Source organism: Epinephelus lanceolatus, chromosome 2 (genome assembly GCF_041903045.1).
Source record: "Epinephelus lanceolatus isolate andai-2023 chromosome 2, ASM4190304v1, whole genome shotgun sequence".
Classification (NCBI taxonomy): domain Eukaryota; kingdom Metazoa; phylum Chordata; class Actinopteri; order Perciformes; family Serranidae; genus Epinephelus; species Epinephelus lanceolatus.
Genome location: NC_135735.1, coordinates 51,237,866 through 51,256,907, shown reverse-complemented (window position 1 = coordinate 51,256,907; position 19,042 = coordinate 51,237,866). Strand labels below are relative to the sequence as shown.

Genomic DNA, 19,042 nt, shown 5'->3' with positions numbered 1-19,042 from the left:
TTTTTCATTCCTTTTTCTGAACGCATTATGTATTGACTGCTCTCAGGATGGAAGGACCATTTCACCCAGTATAACAAGAAGTGTTTCTGAACAGGATTACCAACTATAGCTTTTAAAGAAATTTACAGGTGCTGTATTTAAAACAAAGTACAAAACTACTGGATTGCTTTCTGGCACAATACAAGAGGCTGCTCTGCTCTGCTTGGTGACACTCATCTTGGGTGTCTACCTTGAAACTGTGCTGATTGTATAGATCTTCTGTGCTGCCGGGTTGAAGTTGTGTAAAAAACAAGCATGTGTTACAATTTGTAGCCTCTTTGCAACGGCATCCATATTTGAAGCATTGTCAACTGTCATGGCTACATATACGTCTGTACAGAGTTTAGGAGGCATACAACTGTGAGGCAATAATTTTCCTATTTTATGCCTCCATGCTAGCAATAGAGGTTGTCTGTCCATACAGTAAATGTGTACATACGGACATCCCATTCTTGTGAACACAATCTCTTAAGAATCCGTTGTGGGAATTTTCTCAAATTTGGCAAACGTTTACTTGGACTCAGGAATGAACTGATTTGAATTTGGTGGTCGAAAGTCAGTGTGACCTCACAAACATTATTTTTTGGCCATAACTCAAGAATTCATATTTTTATTATGACACAACTTGACACAAATGTCCAATAGGATAAAATAATGAAGTGATGACATTTCAATATCCAAAAGGTCAAAAGTCAGCTTCACTGTGACATCATAATGTTCTTCAAAAACACTTCATTGGCCATTACTCAGCATCATATCTGAGGAACAGAGGGGGAGGCATTCGGCCAGATACTGAATTAGTGATAATAATCTTGGGTGTCCACCTTGAAAGTGTGTTGATTGTGTAGATCTTCTGTGCTGTTAGGGGAAGATGTGTGTGAAGTGTCCATTTTATCACAGACATGGATGTAAACTATAAGTGCAACTGGACTGGTTCATGCAGGCATACAACCGCAAGGAGGTAATTCTAGTTGTGTGTTTTTCAGCATATTTGCCTTTATTAGACAGATGACAGTGTAGAGGCACATTTGAACAATGGGGGCGTACAACAAAGGCCCCACATCTGAACTGGAACTAGAGAACCATTTGGCTCCCAAGGTGCTCCTGTTTAGCTCTGTCTATAGTAACATTGTTTAACTGAAACTATAATGATTATAAACCATCTTATTTCCCTGGGTGACAGGAAGCAGAGTACCAGCGTGCCATGCAGAGGAGGGCCATCAGAGATGCAAAGACTCCAGAGAAGATGAAGCAGGTGAAACCAGTGGTCGATGACAGCCTGACGCTGCAGGGCAAGAAGGACAAGATCAAGAGCAACCTGCAGAGGCTAGCCGAGCTGGGGAAGGTTCACCCTGAGAACCGCTATCAGGACCTCATCAACGACATAGCCAAGGTAAAAATACAAATACAACAGATTATCTCTGTGAACAATTAAAATAATCAGTGTATTACTGAGCTGTGTTATTTGTATGTGTTCCAGGACATAAGGAATCAGAGACGGTATCGTCAGCGTAGAAAAGCTGAGCTGGTGAGACTCCAGCAGACCAATGCTGCGCTGAATTCAAAGACCAATTTTTACAACGTTCAGATTGATTCTTACAATCAGTATATCAAGACATGCATGGACAACCTGGCCAGCAAGGGCAAGTGAGTGACCTTTCATGTTATTTTAACACGTTTTATTTATTTTTTATTTCCAGCATTTTTACCCTCACAACAATCATCCCGGAGCTATATCAGATTTGACTCATTTTGGGTTGCCTGTTTACATCTACCTTAAACCTGTCAGCAAAGTTACACGGCCATCTATATGGTGCTCATACATAACATTTTATTTCAAGCTGGAGTTATAAGTGTTTACATCCCAGGGTCAAGGTGCAGAAGATGGGCCGGGACAGTGGGAGCAACCATAGCACCAGAGTCATCTGAGTAGAGCACTACTCCAACTTTCCCCCCTCTGGTTAAAAGCACAATTCTGAATTGTGCCAAAAATCAGAACTGGGTCGCTTGTAACAGGCATCGGGTCATAGTGCTGATCCTCAGAGTCCTACTGGTTTTCATTTCGGATTTCCTCTCTGTGGCTGTTTTACTCCTGGAGTGCAGAATGCTGGTGCTGCCTAGTTAGACAGAAAACCAGTACTGTGGGTACCAAGGACCAGGATCTAAACTACCAACTCACATACATATGAAACAGATTGCCATCAAGTAGAGAGAAGCTTTATCAAAGCTACAGTGTATACTCAGCAGACAGCAAAGATCAAAACCAGATAAAGGCCAGATCATTTTAAAGTTTTCCTTTGTGTCAAGTACAACCCCATTCTCAAAAAGCTACCTTTAGTCCTCTGTTGATCATTTTCCAAACATGCTGAACAAACTTGAAGAGCCATTCATACTATGAGCTAAGAGATGGTATCATGTACGCTTGTCTTTCCCTCTTTTAAGGTTGTCAAAGAAACCAGGCGACAACAAAGCCAAGAAGAGTAAACAGGTTTCACAGAAGTACACCGCGTCTCGCCTCCATGAGAAGGGCGTGCTGATCTCGATTGAGGATCTGCAGCCCAACCAGTGAGTTCTGCTTCCTGAAACACAAAGCCAAGGTTCCAGTTTACACCTGCCAGTAGGGTTTGGTCAATGGGAAAAATGTTTAAACCAGTTTGATGTTATCTAAAGACCGAACTGGACTGGGATGCTAAATTTAACCACTAGGTGTCACATTTGACCCAGCAGCTGCTCTCGAGTGGAACATAATGAGACTGAGAGAATCCATGGGTGCATCCCAAGTCTCTTAAATTGCATCCATGTTTTCTTCACTTGCATCTTTTTGCATTCACCCTCAAGGGTTGCCATCTTTGTGACATAGCAAACTTCCCAACTTTTGACATAGCGACTGGGGACAACAAGGAGTCTGTTAGTTCTACATGTTTTGTGCACTAAGTACCAATACTGTTGTCAAATAGAAGCAATCAGTTGGGTCTGTAATGATTTGGTACTGTGAATAAGTTAGCAAATGCTAATATTAGCATTTACTAGCTTGCTAACTTGTTCCTAGCAACAGCGGCACATTTTAATCAGCACTAGAAGTACGTAGTGTACATAGTGTACTGCATTAAAATATGCGCTTCGCAGGCAGTGTGGCCCTGGCATAAGCTGCCAGGATCCTATTGTTATCCTGCATGTTCTTCTTCTTCTTTCTTCTTCTAACAAGGAAATCCTACTTCCCATGTGCGAAAAATCACCAAACTTTGCACAAAGGTCCAGTCCCATGCCAGATTGCCTCAGCTGCAAAAACAGGCCAATAGTCCTGATGTTGGTGCTACAGCAAGCCTCTAAAGATCAAAATTTTGAAAATTCACAACAAATCAACCATATGTGCTACAGATTTGCAACTTTCACCAAAATGTAGACCCAATACTGAAGAAACTTTTCAAACCTATTGCAAATTATGAAGTCCATCACTCTGTTTTTTTTTTCAAAAACTGTAAAACCTATTAAACCTATCTCCTCCCACAATTTTTGCTCAATTGACACTTGCTACAGAGCATCTTCAGACTGTCCTACACAAACAATCCACACAGATTTTTGATTTATCGAAAATTGAGCCTACAGTGCATCAAAATATTTGACTGTAAACGGTATTGTAAACATATACTTGCAAATTCTTGCTAAATACATTTTCAATGTTCATTAAAAAAATGGTAGATGATGTTTAGAAAATATCAGAATTCTGTCTCAAAAACTGAATTTTTTACAGCATTTTGAATTTCGCTCTCATGCGAACAATTGGAGTCAATGTAAAAATGACATTTTTAAACATCAGTTTATCACTTATGGAGCCAGTAAATCATTGTTAAAAACAAATTACCAACATCTTCATGCTGTCTAGATGCAATTTGTGTATTTTCTGATTTTTGTCTTAATAACTGAATTTTTGACAGCCGTTTGAAATCTGCCTTTACACACTAACAGCTGCTGTCTTGCACACAGGTGACTGGCTTAGTCAATTTGTGAAGCTACATGTGACATTTCTGTTTGCCAATTAGCTCAGCGAGATAGAGGATGGTTCTTGGTGTTGAAGATTGTGAGTTCAAGCCTCAGCTCGTGCAACATTTCCATATGAGAAATCTACCCAAACTTTTCATAAAAGTCCAGTCCCATGCCAGATGTCCTCAACTGGAAACACAAGACAGTAGTCCTGATGGTGGCGCTACAGCAAGCCTCTAAATTTCAAAACTTTGAAAGTTCATAACAAATCAACCATATGTGCTACAGCTTTGGAACTTTCACTTTGAAATTTACTTTTCCATGGCATGGATGGCTACTGTCTGGCACCCTGATGCTTGGCTTAGTCAGTTTGTGAAGCCACACATGAACTGTCACTTGCCAAGTAGCTCAGTGAGATAGAAGACGGACCTCAGTCTCAGAAGTTGTGAGTTCAAGCCTCAGCTAAGGCAGAATGGATATTCTAATGTGAAAGTCCTATGTTCAGGCATCATGCTATGTGGATTAGAGACTACTAAGGTTAAAATAATTATGATCCAGGCAGTTTCGCAGAGAGACAAATACTCTTTATCAACACTTTTCCCTGTTATCCTTGTCTCTTTTCCCTGTTTATTTGGCTTAGCTATCAGTCAATATGCAGAGTCTATCCAATAGCTACTTTTACATTTTAAAAAATGTTTTCATCTTTGTCACCATGGATAATGTTTAGCTTTAAGCTAGATCAGGCCAGTTTGTTCATAATTGCTAGCAGTTAATGTTATTCTTACTTTCTTGTTCTTGAGTTTTTTCTTTCCTTTGTATATTATGGGTCTGATCACTTCGGCCACTCATCCACAATTTGAAGGGCATGCCATAATTATATGATGTAACTTCTATGTTGTGATATGCTTTGTTTTAGTGTGTGTGTTGCTCAGAATTGCCTAATTTTGCCTAAAATTGCCCGGCCCCGACCATTGCTGCGCAGCAGCTATAATTTTATCTTATGTTCAATATCAAAACGTGACATGTTTAACTTAATCTTAAACACCTGTCAGTCATTTTGTGAAAAAACAGTTGGCTCACTTTGTTTCACCAATGTTAGTAAAATTCAGGAAGAATCAGCAGGCTCTCACTGATCAGTTTCTTATCTCATAGTTACTCCTTTATCCACATTAATGACTCTCCCCTCCTGTTTACCTCTCACAGGTTCAAGAATGCCATTTTTGAGATCTCTCCATCAGAGACTGTCGGAGTGTTTGAGGTCAAGGCCAAGTTCATGGGCGTGCACCTGGAGACACTGCAGTTAGAATATCAGGTATTGTTTGTTTTTACTTCAGTAAAGTAGACAGACAGTGAATTTTGGTACATGTTATAGAGACGTTACCTGTGAATAGCTGATTGTTTCTGGGTTTGTTTGGCAGGATCTTCTCCAGCTGCAGTATGAAGGTGTGGCAGTGATGAAGCTCTTCGACAGAGCCACTGTCAACGTCAACCTGCTCATCTTCCTGCTCAACAAGAAATTTTACGGGAAATAGAAAGAGAGGGTCAAAGGGCAACAGACACTGATTTAAACCACAAAACCCACTTTTAGGGTTGCAGAAAGCCCTGACCTGAACCATCGTGGCTTTCCTATACATTCTGCACTTCTCTTTTGTGCCTATGCAAATGTATTTGCATTATTATTTTTATTATGTAGATCACCATATGTGCTTTATTCTTAATGGAACACTCTGTTGTGTAACTCTAGATAGCACACCACAGAAGCTTCCTGGAGTCTTTTTCTTACTGTCTTTATTGTCTGTAACTGCAGCTAGGTCAGAGGTTTAACATATGTGTGTTTTGCTTTAAACATTCTGAATATCTTGTGCATGGGCCTTGATTAATTATAAAAAAAATGTAATTTTTTATGTAAAGAGATCACGTTTTGTGTCCTTCTTAGCTGTTAGTTTATCTGCTCACCTGACAGATAGAGGTCTGGTAAATATCTCCGCCAATACCAAAGTGTTAGCGTGCTCATAAGCAGGGCTGTAGAACATGGCACCTGCTCTTGATCTCCTCTGGGACAGTTTTGGTGTGATTTTGTGTTGCTGCTTTAGACCAGTTGGAAAGAAAAACTTAAAGAGTTGTGGGGGGAAAAAACAAGATGCACTCCTCCTTCTATACCATATCTTATTTTAAAAGGAGTGTAGTTCAAGTATTTCTCACATATATAGATTTGAATATTATTTGACCCACCTCAACACAACCACCAACACACAAATATTCTGATATTTATGCAAAGAGGAAGTGGCATCAGAGATGGCATGCTCATATTGAGCTGTTGAACTTAACAGTTTATATAATATATCTATCTATCTATATATATCTATCTATATATATTCTATCTATCTATCTATGTATATATATATATATATATATATATATATATATATATATATATATATATAAATTAACAACTTAACAGTTCATATATATATGAACTGTTTAGTTGTTAATTATTATTATTATTATTATTATTATTATTATTATTATTATTACACAGGCACAGAGAGAGCGAGGGAGAGGGGGAGGGAGATTTTTAGGATCTAATTTGTTACATGACAAACTCACATTACACCACTCAAGTCCAGTCTGTGCTGGCACCAATCTGACTCGGGAGTCTTTCCTGTCTTTCTTGAAGAGTCAGGATGTCGGTTTGTTTTGGACTTGACGGAGCTAGCCATGACTACAGCCCTGGTGCTCAGAACTGACCTGCAGTGCATCTCTGACATTCCTAAGCAGGCACTCCTGACGTGGCACTCCTGCACTTCCAGCACACAGAACTGTGCAGATGTGCTCAATCATTGGCTTTCTCACGTCTTACTGGAAATTATACGTATAATGTTTGATCTGTCTCATGGGCTTTTTGTCTTGTTTAACTGAAACACAGGATATTGTTACATTCCAGAGCTGGTTTAAATATATATAACATCATGTCTGTAAAACAGGATAGGATCTAGAAGTGTAGGATGGACATGGAATACAGTGATTTTCACAATGTCTTGTTGAAAATAATTTGACAAAGTTTCCCTTATTTATATTTTATATGTTGTCAGTCCATATTATGCTGTAGTTGATGTTTGCAAAGACAGATCATGTGTGTGAGCTTGAGGATGTGCAGTATTACGGAAACTTAACTTGTGGGTCCAGTTGATGTCACTCCACACCATCCGATTTCTATTTTTTGTAACAGAGTTTGACTTATTTCTAAAAGCCTTGAATTGAGATTTCATTGAACTAAATGTTGGTTTTCTGTCTTATGTAAAGCTGCCATGACCGGTGGATGACTGTTATTTGAAATGGAGGAGGCCCGGTCCATTAAATGTATTTTACCTGATACAGAATAAAGCTCTACAGATGCAATGTGTCTTCCCCCATCTTGTAGTTTTTGTTATGCAGGCAGTGCTGAATTGAACACATTTGCTCAACTACTGTACATGTGTACAATTTTGGTGTACTTCTTAGCTTCTTAACTTTAGAGCTTCTGTTACTTTATTCTTTGACACCATTATATTTTAGTGGGTAATATTGTATTGTTGTTAAGCTACATTTATTTGACTGCTATAGTTACAGAAGATTTACATAAAAAATATGAAAACTTTATAAAATATGATGCATGGTTACAGATATAGAAAGCATTAACAATCATCTCCCTCCCACCGACATTAAAGTAGTGCTTAAATGTTAATGCATCAGTATTAAAAATCAAATGTGTACATTCACAGAAGGCATACTACTAGTTGATGAATACTTTCACTTTTGATTTTATTAAGTTTATGTTGCTTTACTTCCACTTGACTCATGATGAGTGTTTTTATCCCACTACTTTAATACTTTTTCCACCACTGTGTGCAGGTTCTACTCACACCACCATTAAAAAGCCACAAAAGCCTGATTGGATTCACTCATTTTCTGAGAGGGTTACTCTTGGAATGGTCTTTGATGCTTTTAGGTCAGGGGTAGGCAACCTGTGGCTCCGGAGCCACATGTGGCTCTTTAGCCCCTGTCCAGTGGCTCCTTGAGCCTTTGAGAAAAGAATTCTATGGAAATTCATTCTATGAATCCAAATGTTGCTGAACCTCGATAGCAGTGGCTGGTTAGCTATGGATGCCAAATCCAAAAAAGTAAATTGAATAAAATAGAGAATGTAGTAGTGCGTGGACAGATTTGTTTGCTCTCACTGCCAGCTCTGCAAAATTTAAGTACCAAATAATCATAAATAGTGCCCTGCACAGTGTCCATCTTGTGGTAAAACATATTAACAAATGCTTATTTAGACCATAAGTATATGCTAATTTAGACTTAATAGGCTATTTACCTTGATTATAAGGCTCAAACATGTTTTGCGGCTCCACACAGATTTTTTTCAAATTATTCTTGGTCAAAAATGGCTCTTTTAATGGCAAAGGTTGCAGACCCCTGTTTTAGGTTGTAAAAAAGCCTTTTTTTTTTTTTTTTTTACAAATAGATGTTAAGTATGAAACATTTGCTTTGCATATGGACAACAAAAAGATGTACAATGGTTCAGTCAGGCTGATAACTGAAAGAAACAAAGATCCCTCTGAGCAACAGTTAAAAAAGAAGAGAAGAAATCAGCAGTCATTGGTAAAAGAAACTGGAAGCTCAACATCCAAATGTGTGCAGATTTAAATAAGAACAGATTCCTATGTCACTGTCAAGTGCCTCTAACAAGCTGGATCTAACAGGCAATGTGTTGCTTTAACAAAGCTTTTCTTCAAACTTTACAAAAGATTGAAGGTTAGTCAAGGGTTACCACTATTTTTCACATGTTCAAGTTAAAGATCTAAGACTTTTTGAGTACTCAATAGATATATTTATCTGAAATTTTGGTCACAAATTTGTTAAAATCTATTTTAGTGAACACTTCTCCTTTTCCAAGATAATGCATCCAGTTGACAGGTGTGACATACAAAGATGCTGATTAAACAGCATCATTATCATATAGTTGTGTCTGGTAAAAGGTCACAATAAAAGGACAATCTAAAATGTGCAGTTGGAAATTTAAGTTTTATCTTTTTTTATTGTTTATTTATTTATTGTGGTTCCAAAACTACTTAAAATATAAATAATACATTTGGTGTCAGAATTATTTTGTATTTCTCTGTTGAAATATTTATTATTGAAGAAAAACAATAATGTAACAGCAGATTCTAACCTTTTCAACGGCTGTAAGTGAAGGGCCTGAGTTACTTCCTCCAACACTGATAATCTTAAAGATTACATTCATTAGCAATTCGTTGAGACATTTCAAATAGGAGGATGTGATAGGATTTGTCGCCGCCCTGTGGACATCACACGTAATGGCTGTGTTTAACGAGGTAATGTTTTTCTCGCAGTAGTGTGAGCCAGCGGATCTGCGTTGCCGTTGGTAGCCCTGTAAGCAGAAGGCCAATAAGCTGAAAACATTAGCGGTTGTTTCTCAGAGGATTTGGGGTGTAGCAGTGACTGAGAAGACGTGTTTTTTTCTCGGTGTTGTTTGTGTATCTTCAGTGGAGCCTAACGTTACCGGTTGGAGTTTGGCTGAAATCTCTCTGCTGTCCGTGGATTAACGTTAACACACAACACTGGACTCCGAAGAAGCGCTCTGATAACAGTTTAAATGCGAAATAGTGGATTATGTTCCTGCGTAACGTACGAATATCAGTGTTTCTCAAGTTTCCCGGAGTGTGGGAGTGACAGAAACTCGAAATTCAGTTTTAAGTCCGGACAAGACCAGCGGCCACTTGTTGAAATACAATTTCAAAACCTTTGCCCAACTGCTCAGGGGCTTTGCTAACGTTAGTAGCAATATTTAGCTATTGAGGCTAACAACTTTCTCTGACATCAGCGCTAAATTTGGTACAAGTTGCTTCTAATACATGCCTGTCAGAGTTTGATCGAGGTCGAGTGTCGACAAGTTGGCAAAGTAAGTTTGTCACAATTGTGCAGATGGCACTGACAGCAGTTTAGCTAACGTTAACTTGGCTAGCTGTAGCTGTTGAGTTAGCAATGACAGCTAACGTTATGTTAACGTTAGATTCAAACAAGTGGTTAGCTGGAAATATGTCAGTATGACGTCGTGTTGTCCCGTTACCTTCTTTCAATCGACACGTCATTATTCTCGAAAGTTTTAAGTGTTAAGTTGTAAACGTATATTTTGTGAAGGTTTCATTCAATCCTGTCTTGGCGTTAGAGGACAACTTTTATTAACAGGAGCTTTAACATTAGCTTAGCTAACGTTACGTTAGCCTCTAGCTCGGCTTACAATAACATAGTTGTGATACCACAGCCAGCAGAGTTGAGTGAATTAACTTTGGCCTTACAGTAATGTGTGCTGTGTTTTTAAAACTCTGATGGATTCACTGAAACAGTTTGGACTATAGACTCCTAGCACCGTCTACCACTTTTCCTCCAAGTAGCTGAAGTAGTTAAACTGCGGCCCGCACAATGTCCGGCTCCCCGGGCACAGGTGGCTCAAACCCCAGGAAGTTCAGCGAGAAGATAGCGCTGCACAACCAGAAGCAAGCAGAGGAGACGCGGGCCTTTGAACAGCTGATGACAGACCTCACTGTGTCGAGGGTAAATGCACTTAATTTTCAGTGAATTGTCAGTCATTTGTGGCTTTCTTTGTTGCACTACACAAGACTTGTCAAATGCAACCAGCAGTGAAACAGGAAATGGGGAAAGTAGCTCCTGTACTTCTGCACTGCCTGCTTTAAGATCCCCAGGCTTGCACTGTTACGAATAGTCAAATGAACCCTGTTAAGATACATAATGCGTGTCTTCTGCGTTTGCTCTTTGTCATTCTACACTCTGCATTCTGGACACTGTGGACAAACTGCACAGAGAAGGGAGAGAGGGACCAGCTCAAGAGTATGGTTCATAATTCGACTTATCAGTATCATATACACCTTTATCGTGATATTTTAAATAACTTGATATTATAGTGCAAATGATATAAATTAGAGAAAAGTACCAAATCCTCTCATTCTCTGAAAGAGGTTGGTTTGGAGTGTGTTTGGAGATTTTTCTTCATTTTTTGGTTTATGGACAAATCCATCAATCAGTTAATTGTTTTAGCATTAAATTCTGCTGTTTAAACAGTTCAGATTTTATTTATGTTAGTTAGTTAGTTAGTGTTAGTCACTATAGTGTTTAAAAGGGTTAGTTGGGATTAGTGAGTTCACCAAAGTCACACAGGAACACAAACTGAGTGAAGCAATGGAAGACCAGCACCGCCTGCGTTTAGTAGGGATGTAACGATACCAGAAACTCACGATACGATATTATCACGATAAAGAGTCCACGATATGATATATATCACGATATTTATACAAGAGGAAAAAAGAGAAAATTTATTGTTAAAAATAGCTATTTTATTAAAAAATATTGCATGTACACTGAACAGCATGTTACGATTTTTTTTTAACTTGGAAGTGTATCAAAGTATCATAAACAAATCAACACAGTTGAACATGTGCTTTCATCAAATAGAAATAATGTAAACTCAGAAACACACAATCCCTCACTCACAGATACACAGAGAGAGACACAGAGAAAGAGAGAGGTGGGTAGAGATGTGTGTAAAAGAAAACCAAAACAAATAAAGCCCAGCCATTTCCCTGGAAGTCACAGAAAAGCTCAAAAACACACATTCACAGGAAAGCTCTGCTCCTGCGCTTTCATGTGATATGTGTGGCATTTCTGTGCGAGCCTGTATTCACGAGTAATCCATCCAAGAGTAATGTGTGTGCAAAGCCGTATGAAAGCTTTGTTATACATTATTTTAGTGTAACTTTATCATTTTATTCGCTGTGAAAACATTGTGCTTGGTCTTGTTGGAAAGCTACGATTTCGCTGTTTCACGTGATATGCGTGGCTTCTCACTATGATGAACGGTCGCGGAGAAAATCCACAGAGAATAACAATCAATCTCCTTACTTTGTTCGCCATTCTAGCATTTCTGTTCACTTGTCTCGTTTCCTCGAAATTCGATATATCTTTACATGCCTAGTGTTCAGTGAGCCAAAATTACTGTTTTTGTCAGTGGAGTCTGGGGGCTTTGACAGGAGCATAGATGGAAAACTGAGGCTGTTAACAGCTTTCCCATCGCATCAAAACAGTGAAAATAGGGGCGTTGGCTTAGTGGTAGAGCAGGCGCCCCATGTACAAGGCTGTTGCCACAACGGCCCCCTTCACACTTGTCTGTCCTATCCATTAAAGGCTAAGAAAAAATGGCCAAAAAAAATCTTAAAAAAAAAAAAAATATATATTTTCAGTATAGCGTACACTTACGGCCTTTCCACACCTGAAAGTTTGGTCCTTATTGTCCGAACTTTTCTGTTTGATCCGAACAAAATTAACAGGCGTAAAACCTCTTAGAAACCATAGCCCAAACAGTCCAGCTTTGGTCTGATAAAAAGAGGTGGTCTCGGTCTGGATCAGACTGAAACATGGTGCGGGTCTTTGTAGTGTGAAAACATTTTTATGATCATTTACAGGAAGTTTCAGTAGGTTCGATTAGAGCCGGAAACAAGGGAGGAAAGACGAAAAAATTAGCCATGGTACCAACTGGAGAACTTTGCAAGTCTTTAGATTTACTGAAACACGTTACTAAATTGACCTATGGCTAAGCCACGCCCCCCTCCACTCATTCCGGCAAACTATCAATATTCAGTGACCGGCGCTATGGCAGGTGTCACAGTATCCGGCATTTTGTAGGAGGCAATTGATGATTTTTGGAGACATAACGATCAGATGTCTTTGAGAAGTAACCAAAAGGGCCTAAACTAGGCATTGGAGGGATATATTAATCATTTTATTGTTGAGAAGGTCAATGAAAAGCTTAAATTACAAGCCAAAATTTACAGGTCACAGTGTAAGTGTGATAAACCGCATCTCGTTGCCGTCACCATCAAAGACAACAAGATAGAGGATCAGCATTGTTCCACTGAAGTTAAGGTTTTTGGCTCAGAATATGCGTAAAGGGTAACGGCCTTTTTACCATCTTTACCAAGAGTGTCTCTTAGTTAGTTTGGTGCTACAGTATTTACACTGAATCATTCAGCATAACGTTTCCCAACCTTTGTTATCTCTACGATTACAGATAAGTTAATGAAGCTAAGCTCTAGAAGTTAACATTAGCTTAACTAGAGCCCTTTGGACAACAGCTAACGATGATGTACGATCACCAAAGTACAAAACTAGAACAAAATAGGCTAATGAACTCCCAGCAAACAAGGTGACATGATGAACAATGCAGCTAGGGGCTAACGTTAGGCTAACTTTAGCTAACGTTAGCTAGAGATGTTAAAGATAACTTTATATTTCTTTCCAGCAAAGTGATAATATGTTGCCTCAAACACAATGTTGACTTACCTTAAAACAGATGTAGACATCATTGTTAATCTTATTCACGTTGAGTTGATGTTGTGGTTACCACACGACTTTATCCAAAGGAGACACTTTTCTCCATTGAAATGTGGTTTAAAGTGTAAAAAATACACCTCATCATCCAGCCTCTCAGGATACCTTGTGTCGGAGTTACATGTACCCCATGCACACCGTTTGACCATTTTTAAACTTCAAATCTCCGAAAAAGCTCATTAAAACTGAACAAAACTGACTTTCTGTAATGCATTTCAGTGAACGTCCAGGCAGAGAATGTCCGAGTGTATGGGAATGGCTATACACACTGTGATTGGCTCATCGCGTTTGAGGGCAGGGCTTAGCCATAGGTCAAATTGTTGACAATAAAAGCTTTCTATGACATGAATGCATTGTGAACACTGAGAAGTCCAATGTTTTTAATTAAAAGTTAAAAGAACTGTTGACATTCCAAAAAGAGTAGTCTTGCCTGCTACAGTTTGAAACTGGCAACTCTTTTATGTTTTTTGCATAAAAGCTAAGTCTCAAGATGTAATAACAATATAATAGTAAATCGCTCATGACAGCTATGACTCACCTCACTCTCGGTTCCCAAAATGGAGTTGCCAAGCGTCACAATTAGGGCTGTCAATCTTCCCCCAAAATCAGATTAGAATTTTAAATGTTTTTTATGTTAAAAATTTGAATTATATTATTATATTAATTATATTCAAATTTTTCCTTGGTATAGGCTATAGCCTAGGCCTACCACCGCATTTTTATATTTTTTGTGTTATAATGACGTTATTTTAATATTGTGCATTGCATCACATGCAAAAGTGAGCGTCTCCGGCTTGTCAGCGCAGCGGTGTCGGTACCAACACAGCTGCACAGCCGGAGACGTGTTGCTCCTCCTCACTTCAAGTCGCTGTCATTAACGTTTAACCTGCAAAGGCGGCAGTGCCGCAACATTGTAGGAATTTATGAAAGCCCTTGTGAACATTTCAATAGTTAGCCTACACATTAAAACAATATTGATTTTGCAGTTACTCTACTGAACGACCCTGAAGCATGAGCAAACAGGCTGTGTCACTTCGAATCAAAGAGATGCTCCCTGTCACTGTCACCGCAGGGCTGACAGGGCACCCTCCGCTGAGAAGAGAGAGAGGGGAGGAGAGGAGACGAGATGGATTGTAGGTCTGTTTGTAAACGGGGCTTATCTGACAGTCATGTATTTCCCCAAAAAAACATCTCTTAATGCATGGTAGAGCGCAGTTTTTTTTTTTTTTTTTTTTTTTTTTTTTTTTTTTTTTAAATATTCGAACCTTAGTTTCCAACTTCGAATATGCTTATTTTTACAATAATTCGAATTGTTTTCGAATAGCGAAGTTCGTTCTGACAGCCCTAGTCACACTAGCGCTGGTAGCTTTCTCCTTCTCTCCTGCTGGTAACAAATTGACTTTAATTGAAGTGCATTCCTGTGAGGCATCAGTAGCGTAGTGGATAGTGCCGGCGCCCCATGTACAGAGGCAGTGTTTCCCATTAATTAAAGAAACTATGGCGGTCCGCCATAGTTTAATTTGACCCGCCATAGTTTCTAAATAAAAGATTTAGGCTGCCGAAAGTATTGACTTCTCACAATATAAATAATATCTTGAACGCCGAAGCGTTTTGTGCCGATGTGCTCAGGCTGTCAGATCCAGCGCTTGACAGTGGGAGCGTTTCACTCCACTAAAAATACTTGTGTGCGAACTGTAAAAAATATTTAGGGGCACATATGCGCATAAAAAAAAATCAGCCGAAGCAGCCTATATTTTTGTCAATAAAAAAATATGATAATCTAACCGCAAATGTTGGAGGAACTCCAGCCGCCTTCCCTCTTGCCCGTGACACGGTTATGGGCGGTTTTCCAAGCCACTGTCGGCACAATGAATCTAAGTCCCACTGTCGGCTGGGTGGAAATAAGTCAAAGGGCTCTAGTTTCCCGGCGCAGCGCAGGGTGGCGAACCCCGCGCAGAGCTAGTTTCGAGCAGCGCAACCCAAGGTGCGCTCAGTTTGGTAGACCGAGGTGCGCTGAGATGGGTGTGGTGGCGCAGCAGGGGGAGGTGTCGACAGATCCAGCTTGGCGCAGTGACAGTTTCGTGCCAAAACGCTTTGCCGAAGGTGCGCTAAAAGCTCGCCATCTGAAACCAGGTCTACTGTCAACGCAGGGGGAGCGCAGCCGGTGTAAGCCGAAGTTTGGCTGACCGGCGGACAGTGCGCACACGTCATCAAAACCTCACAGGCAGTTTTCCAGAATATCAGGCACATTAATAATGCAATAAATAGCCACAAAACCACTATTCAATGCAACTATCTGCAATCAGCACATAAATGTATCTCTATATCGACTGTCCCGTCACATCTGATGTCAGATCAAAGGGGATTGGCACGTTTGGCACGTTTGGCACGCGTAATGGAAACCCAACCTGATTTGATTAAACAGCTGCAAACTAGTGAGTTCACATCCCTCTCAGCCAACCACAAACAGCCACAGCATCAGATAGGGAGTATATATTCAGCATCTGTCATCTTAGAAAAGTCAAAAGAAGAGAAACAGAGTGAGACTGCGAGAGAGAAAGAGAGAGCGTGCGCACGAGAGAAACGCATCATTGATTTACAATTGTGGTGACCTCCTCCCAGGCCACCTTTGCATCATCAGCCCGTGGAGGTCTGCACGCAGTTCCGTATATTCATACACTGCGAGCAGACCTCTGGGACCAAAACATCAGTTTCCTCCTGGGAGAAGTTTGGCTGTCTGACGCTGCTGCTCTCTTCTGCCATGGCGAATTGAGTAAACTCTCATTACACCTTGGTGCGGCACATTTAAGGGCGAGAAGAGGGGCTCATTTGATTGGTGTGATGTGTGTAAAACCCACTCCACGCCTTCTCTCTTCCCTCTTTCTGACTTGCGCAGGTAGGAGGGACGGAGGTGGGACAGACGAGTAGCTGCGCCAGCACGCACGGTGTGCCAAACTTGCAAAATCCGCCTGGCCACACCCAGTTGGTGAAGCGCCCGGTCTGCGAGACTAGAGCCCAAAGTGTGGAGAAGAGGGACCGGGAAAAGCAGCGGACCTCCGGGGAAGCCTGCTCCGTTCTCCCCGCAGTTAGGGACCGTTCGCCACAGTACTGCTGCTGGGCAGGGTGGAAATAAGTCCTGTAGAGTTTCAGAGGACCTGGAGAATGTTTTAGGATAGTAATAACGTTATATAACCTAGTCATATTACAAAGATAATAGAAGATTTAATAACATTAAAGACAAAATTAAATTGCAATACTTTTTCAGAACTTGATGATTTTACCTTTCTGTACATTTTGTATACAAATTCATTAAATCATTTTGCTTGTAAATGTCTATTTGCATCACGTTTATTACGGAAAACACATTATTTGATCAATTTACATTGTGCCCCTAAAGTTCTTTGTGCACTCCTTACTTTTTCAACTTAGGAGCACATGTGCTCCTTGGGAAAAAAGTTAGCATCAAGCCCTGGGAGAGGTGGGGGGTGGGTTGGGGTTGGAACAGGTTCAGCGTCCTGTTTTTCTTGTTTTGTTGGACCTATATTAAATTGTAAATTGTAAAAAATGATTTAATGAATTTGTATACAAAATGTACAGAAAGGTAAAATCATCAAGTTTTGAAAAAGTATTGCAATTTAATTTTGTTTTTAATGTTATTATCTTATATATATTATCTTTGCAATATGATTATCTTATATAATGTTATTCTAAAACATTCTCCAGGTCCTCTGCAGGACTTATTTCCACCCTGCCCAGCAGCGGTACCGTGGCAAACGGTCCCTAACTATGGGGAGAACGGAGCCTCTTTTCCCGGTCCCTCTTCTCCGCCACACTTTGACTTATTCCCACCCAGCCGACAGCCTGGCCGTGGAGAACGGTCCCTAACTGCATCAATAAGTGATTAACATGGGGGGATCAAAATAAAATAAATAAATAAGATAAAAATCAACCAGCCACCCTCCTCCCTTGACAGTCCCTTCATAAGTAAAGAACAGTCCCTAAAGTGCGGTGAGGTTTGTGGACCTGGCTGCCACAAGAGAGAAATGTGAACGGCTCGTTTCTCCTCTGACACGCTACATACCTGTGCGCCGCCACGCCTCAGTTGTCCAGGTACTACTGGGCAGTCATGACACCAACGAAAGAGGAAATTACTGGACCTGGAGTCGGACTTCTCTGTCACGGTAAGCCGTTATCTTGCGCACTATGATCCTCCGCCGTATTCCTGTCTGACCCCCGTTCAACCCCCGACCGCCATGATAATAGGGGCGCCCCAGCGCCCACTCCACTAACTTGATGTGGAAATGAGCGGTAGTCTAGAAAACTGGAGAGTTTTTTTTGTTGTTGTTTGTTTGTTTTGGGTTTTTTTGGAGGGCGCTCGTGCACCCTCGCATAGATTGCGCCCTAGGCGGTCGCCCACATTGCCCATAGCAAAAACTGTCCCCGCCTCCGCCACACTTTGACTTATTTCCACCCTGCCGACAGTGGGACTAACGGCTGAGATCCACCGGGCACGTCAGCGGTGCGACACGTCTGCAGCGCGAGTCCCATAGCAGCTCGCCCCCCTGTTAATCAATTACAGTGACTCCACCGGCAACGGGAGTGGCGCGACAACTCTCTATTTTAGGATGCTCTTCTATTTTTGTCGCGCTACGCTCCCCTACGCGACTCTCTAGCAGATAAAAACTACATGAAATAGTGTGCTAAATGAGCACAATATGTTTTTAAATGAATAAACCATTATCAGAGGTGATATGTGATGATTTTTTTTTCATGCGTTTACCCATGTTTATCCATGACATTGTGTAAATGTCCGTGGTGGACATTTGAAAGCAAGTAGATGACAAACAGTACAGTAAACTTGTAGATAACTCAAATATATGTAATAACTTAGGTGGAAAATGCTTTAACATTTCATGCAGCCTACATGCAGCCTCTCGGCTCGGCTCAGCTTCTCTACGTGCCGCTTCCGTACGCAGTCAGTGAAGCCCATATGAATACGCCGCGACGCTACGCTGTGGACCCCGGCCGTTATATTCATTGTGCCGACAGTGGCTTGGAAAACTGCCCATAACCGTGTCACACGGGGAAGAGGGAAGAGGGAAGGCGGCTGGAGTTCCTCCAACATTTGCGGTTAGATTATCATATTTTTTTATTGACAAAAATATAGGCTGCTTCGGCTGATTTTTTTTATGCGCATATGTGCCCCTAAATATTTTTTACAGTTCGCACACACCTATTTTTAGTCACAAATGCGAGTGAAACGCTTGCACTGTCAAGCCCTGTCTCCTCTTCCCAAATACCAGACTTACAGTGTTAACAATATGAAATATGAAATACAAAGTTCACATAGCCAAGCATAAAAAAGACAGAACAACAAGAAGGGGCGAAAAAACAAAACAAAACAAAACAAAAAAAAACAGCAGAGGTTTACGGTACTGTATTATCGGCCTCCATATCTTCAACAAACATTAAGAAAGGCTGCCAAATATTATAACATTTTCTGGTAGACCCCCCTCATTGTGTATCTGATCTTCTCCAACTTGATATGGTACACGATTTC

The 19,042-nt window shown here is 40.4% G+C and overlaps 2 protein-coding genes across 6 annotated transcripts in view; both read left to right on the top strand.

The window, feature by feature from the left end:
• iqgap1 (IQ motif containing GTPase activating protein 1) overlaps nucleotides 1-7,414 on the top strand; it is a 134,427-nt gene extending 127,013 nt beyond the window's left edge. The window contains exons 33-37 of the mRNA XM_033622149.2: nucleotides 1,223-1,432; nucleotides 1,520-1,686; nucleotides 2,482-2,604; nucleotides 5,224-5,332; nucleotides 5,439-7,414. Coding sequence (XP_033478040.2) covers nucleotides 1,223-1,432; nucleotides 1,520-1,686; nucleotides 2,482-2,604; nucleotides 5,224-5,332; nucleotides 5,439-5,552 — 723 coding nt within the window. The 3' untranslated portion in view covers nucleotides 5,553-7,414. The remainder of the gene's footprint in view (nucleotides 1-1,222; nucleotides 1,433-1,519; nucleotides 1,687-2,481; nucleotides 2,605-5,223; nucleotides 5,333-5,438) is intronic.
• A 1,979-nt stretch (nucleotides 7,415-9,393) lies between these two features.
• The window catches only part of crtc3 (CREB regulated transcription coactivator 3), a 218,408-nt gene continuing 208,759 nt past the window's right edge, over nucleotides 9,394-19,042 (top strand). For 3 of the 5 annotated variants that reach the window (XM_078162438.1, XM_078162437.1, XM_078162433.1), the window contains exon 1: nucleotides 9,395-10,635. In XM_078162438.1, the coding sequence (XP_078018564.1) occupies nucleotides 10,504-10,635 (132 nt within the window). In that variant the 5' untranslated portion in view covers nucleotides 9,395-10,503. Of the gene's footprint in view, nucleotides 10,636-19,042 lie in introns of all 5 variants that reach the window. The other 2 variants (XM_078162447.1, XM_078162442.1) reach the window with 2 other exon arrangements.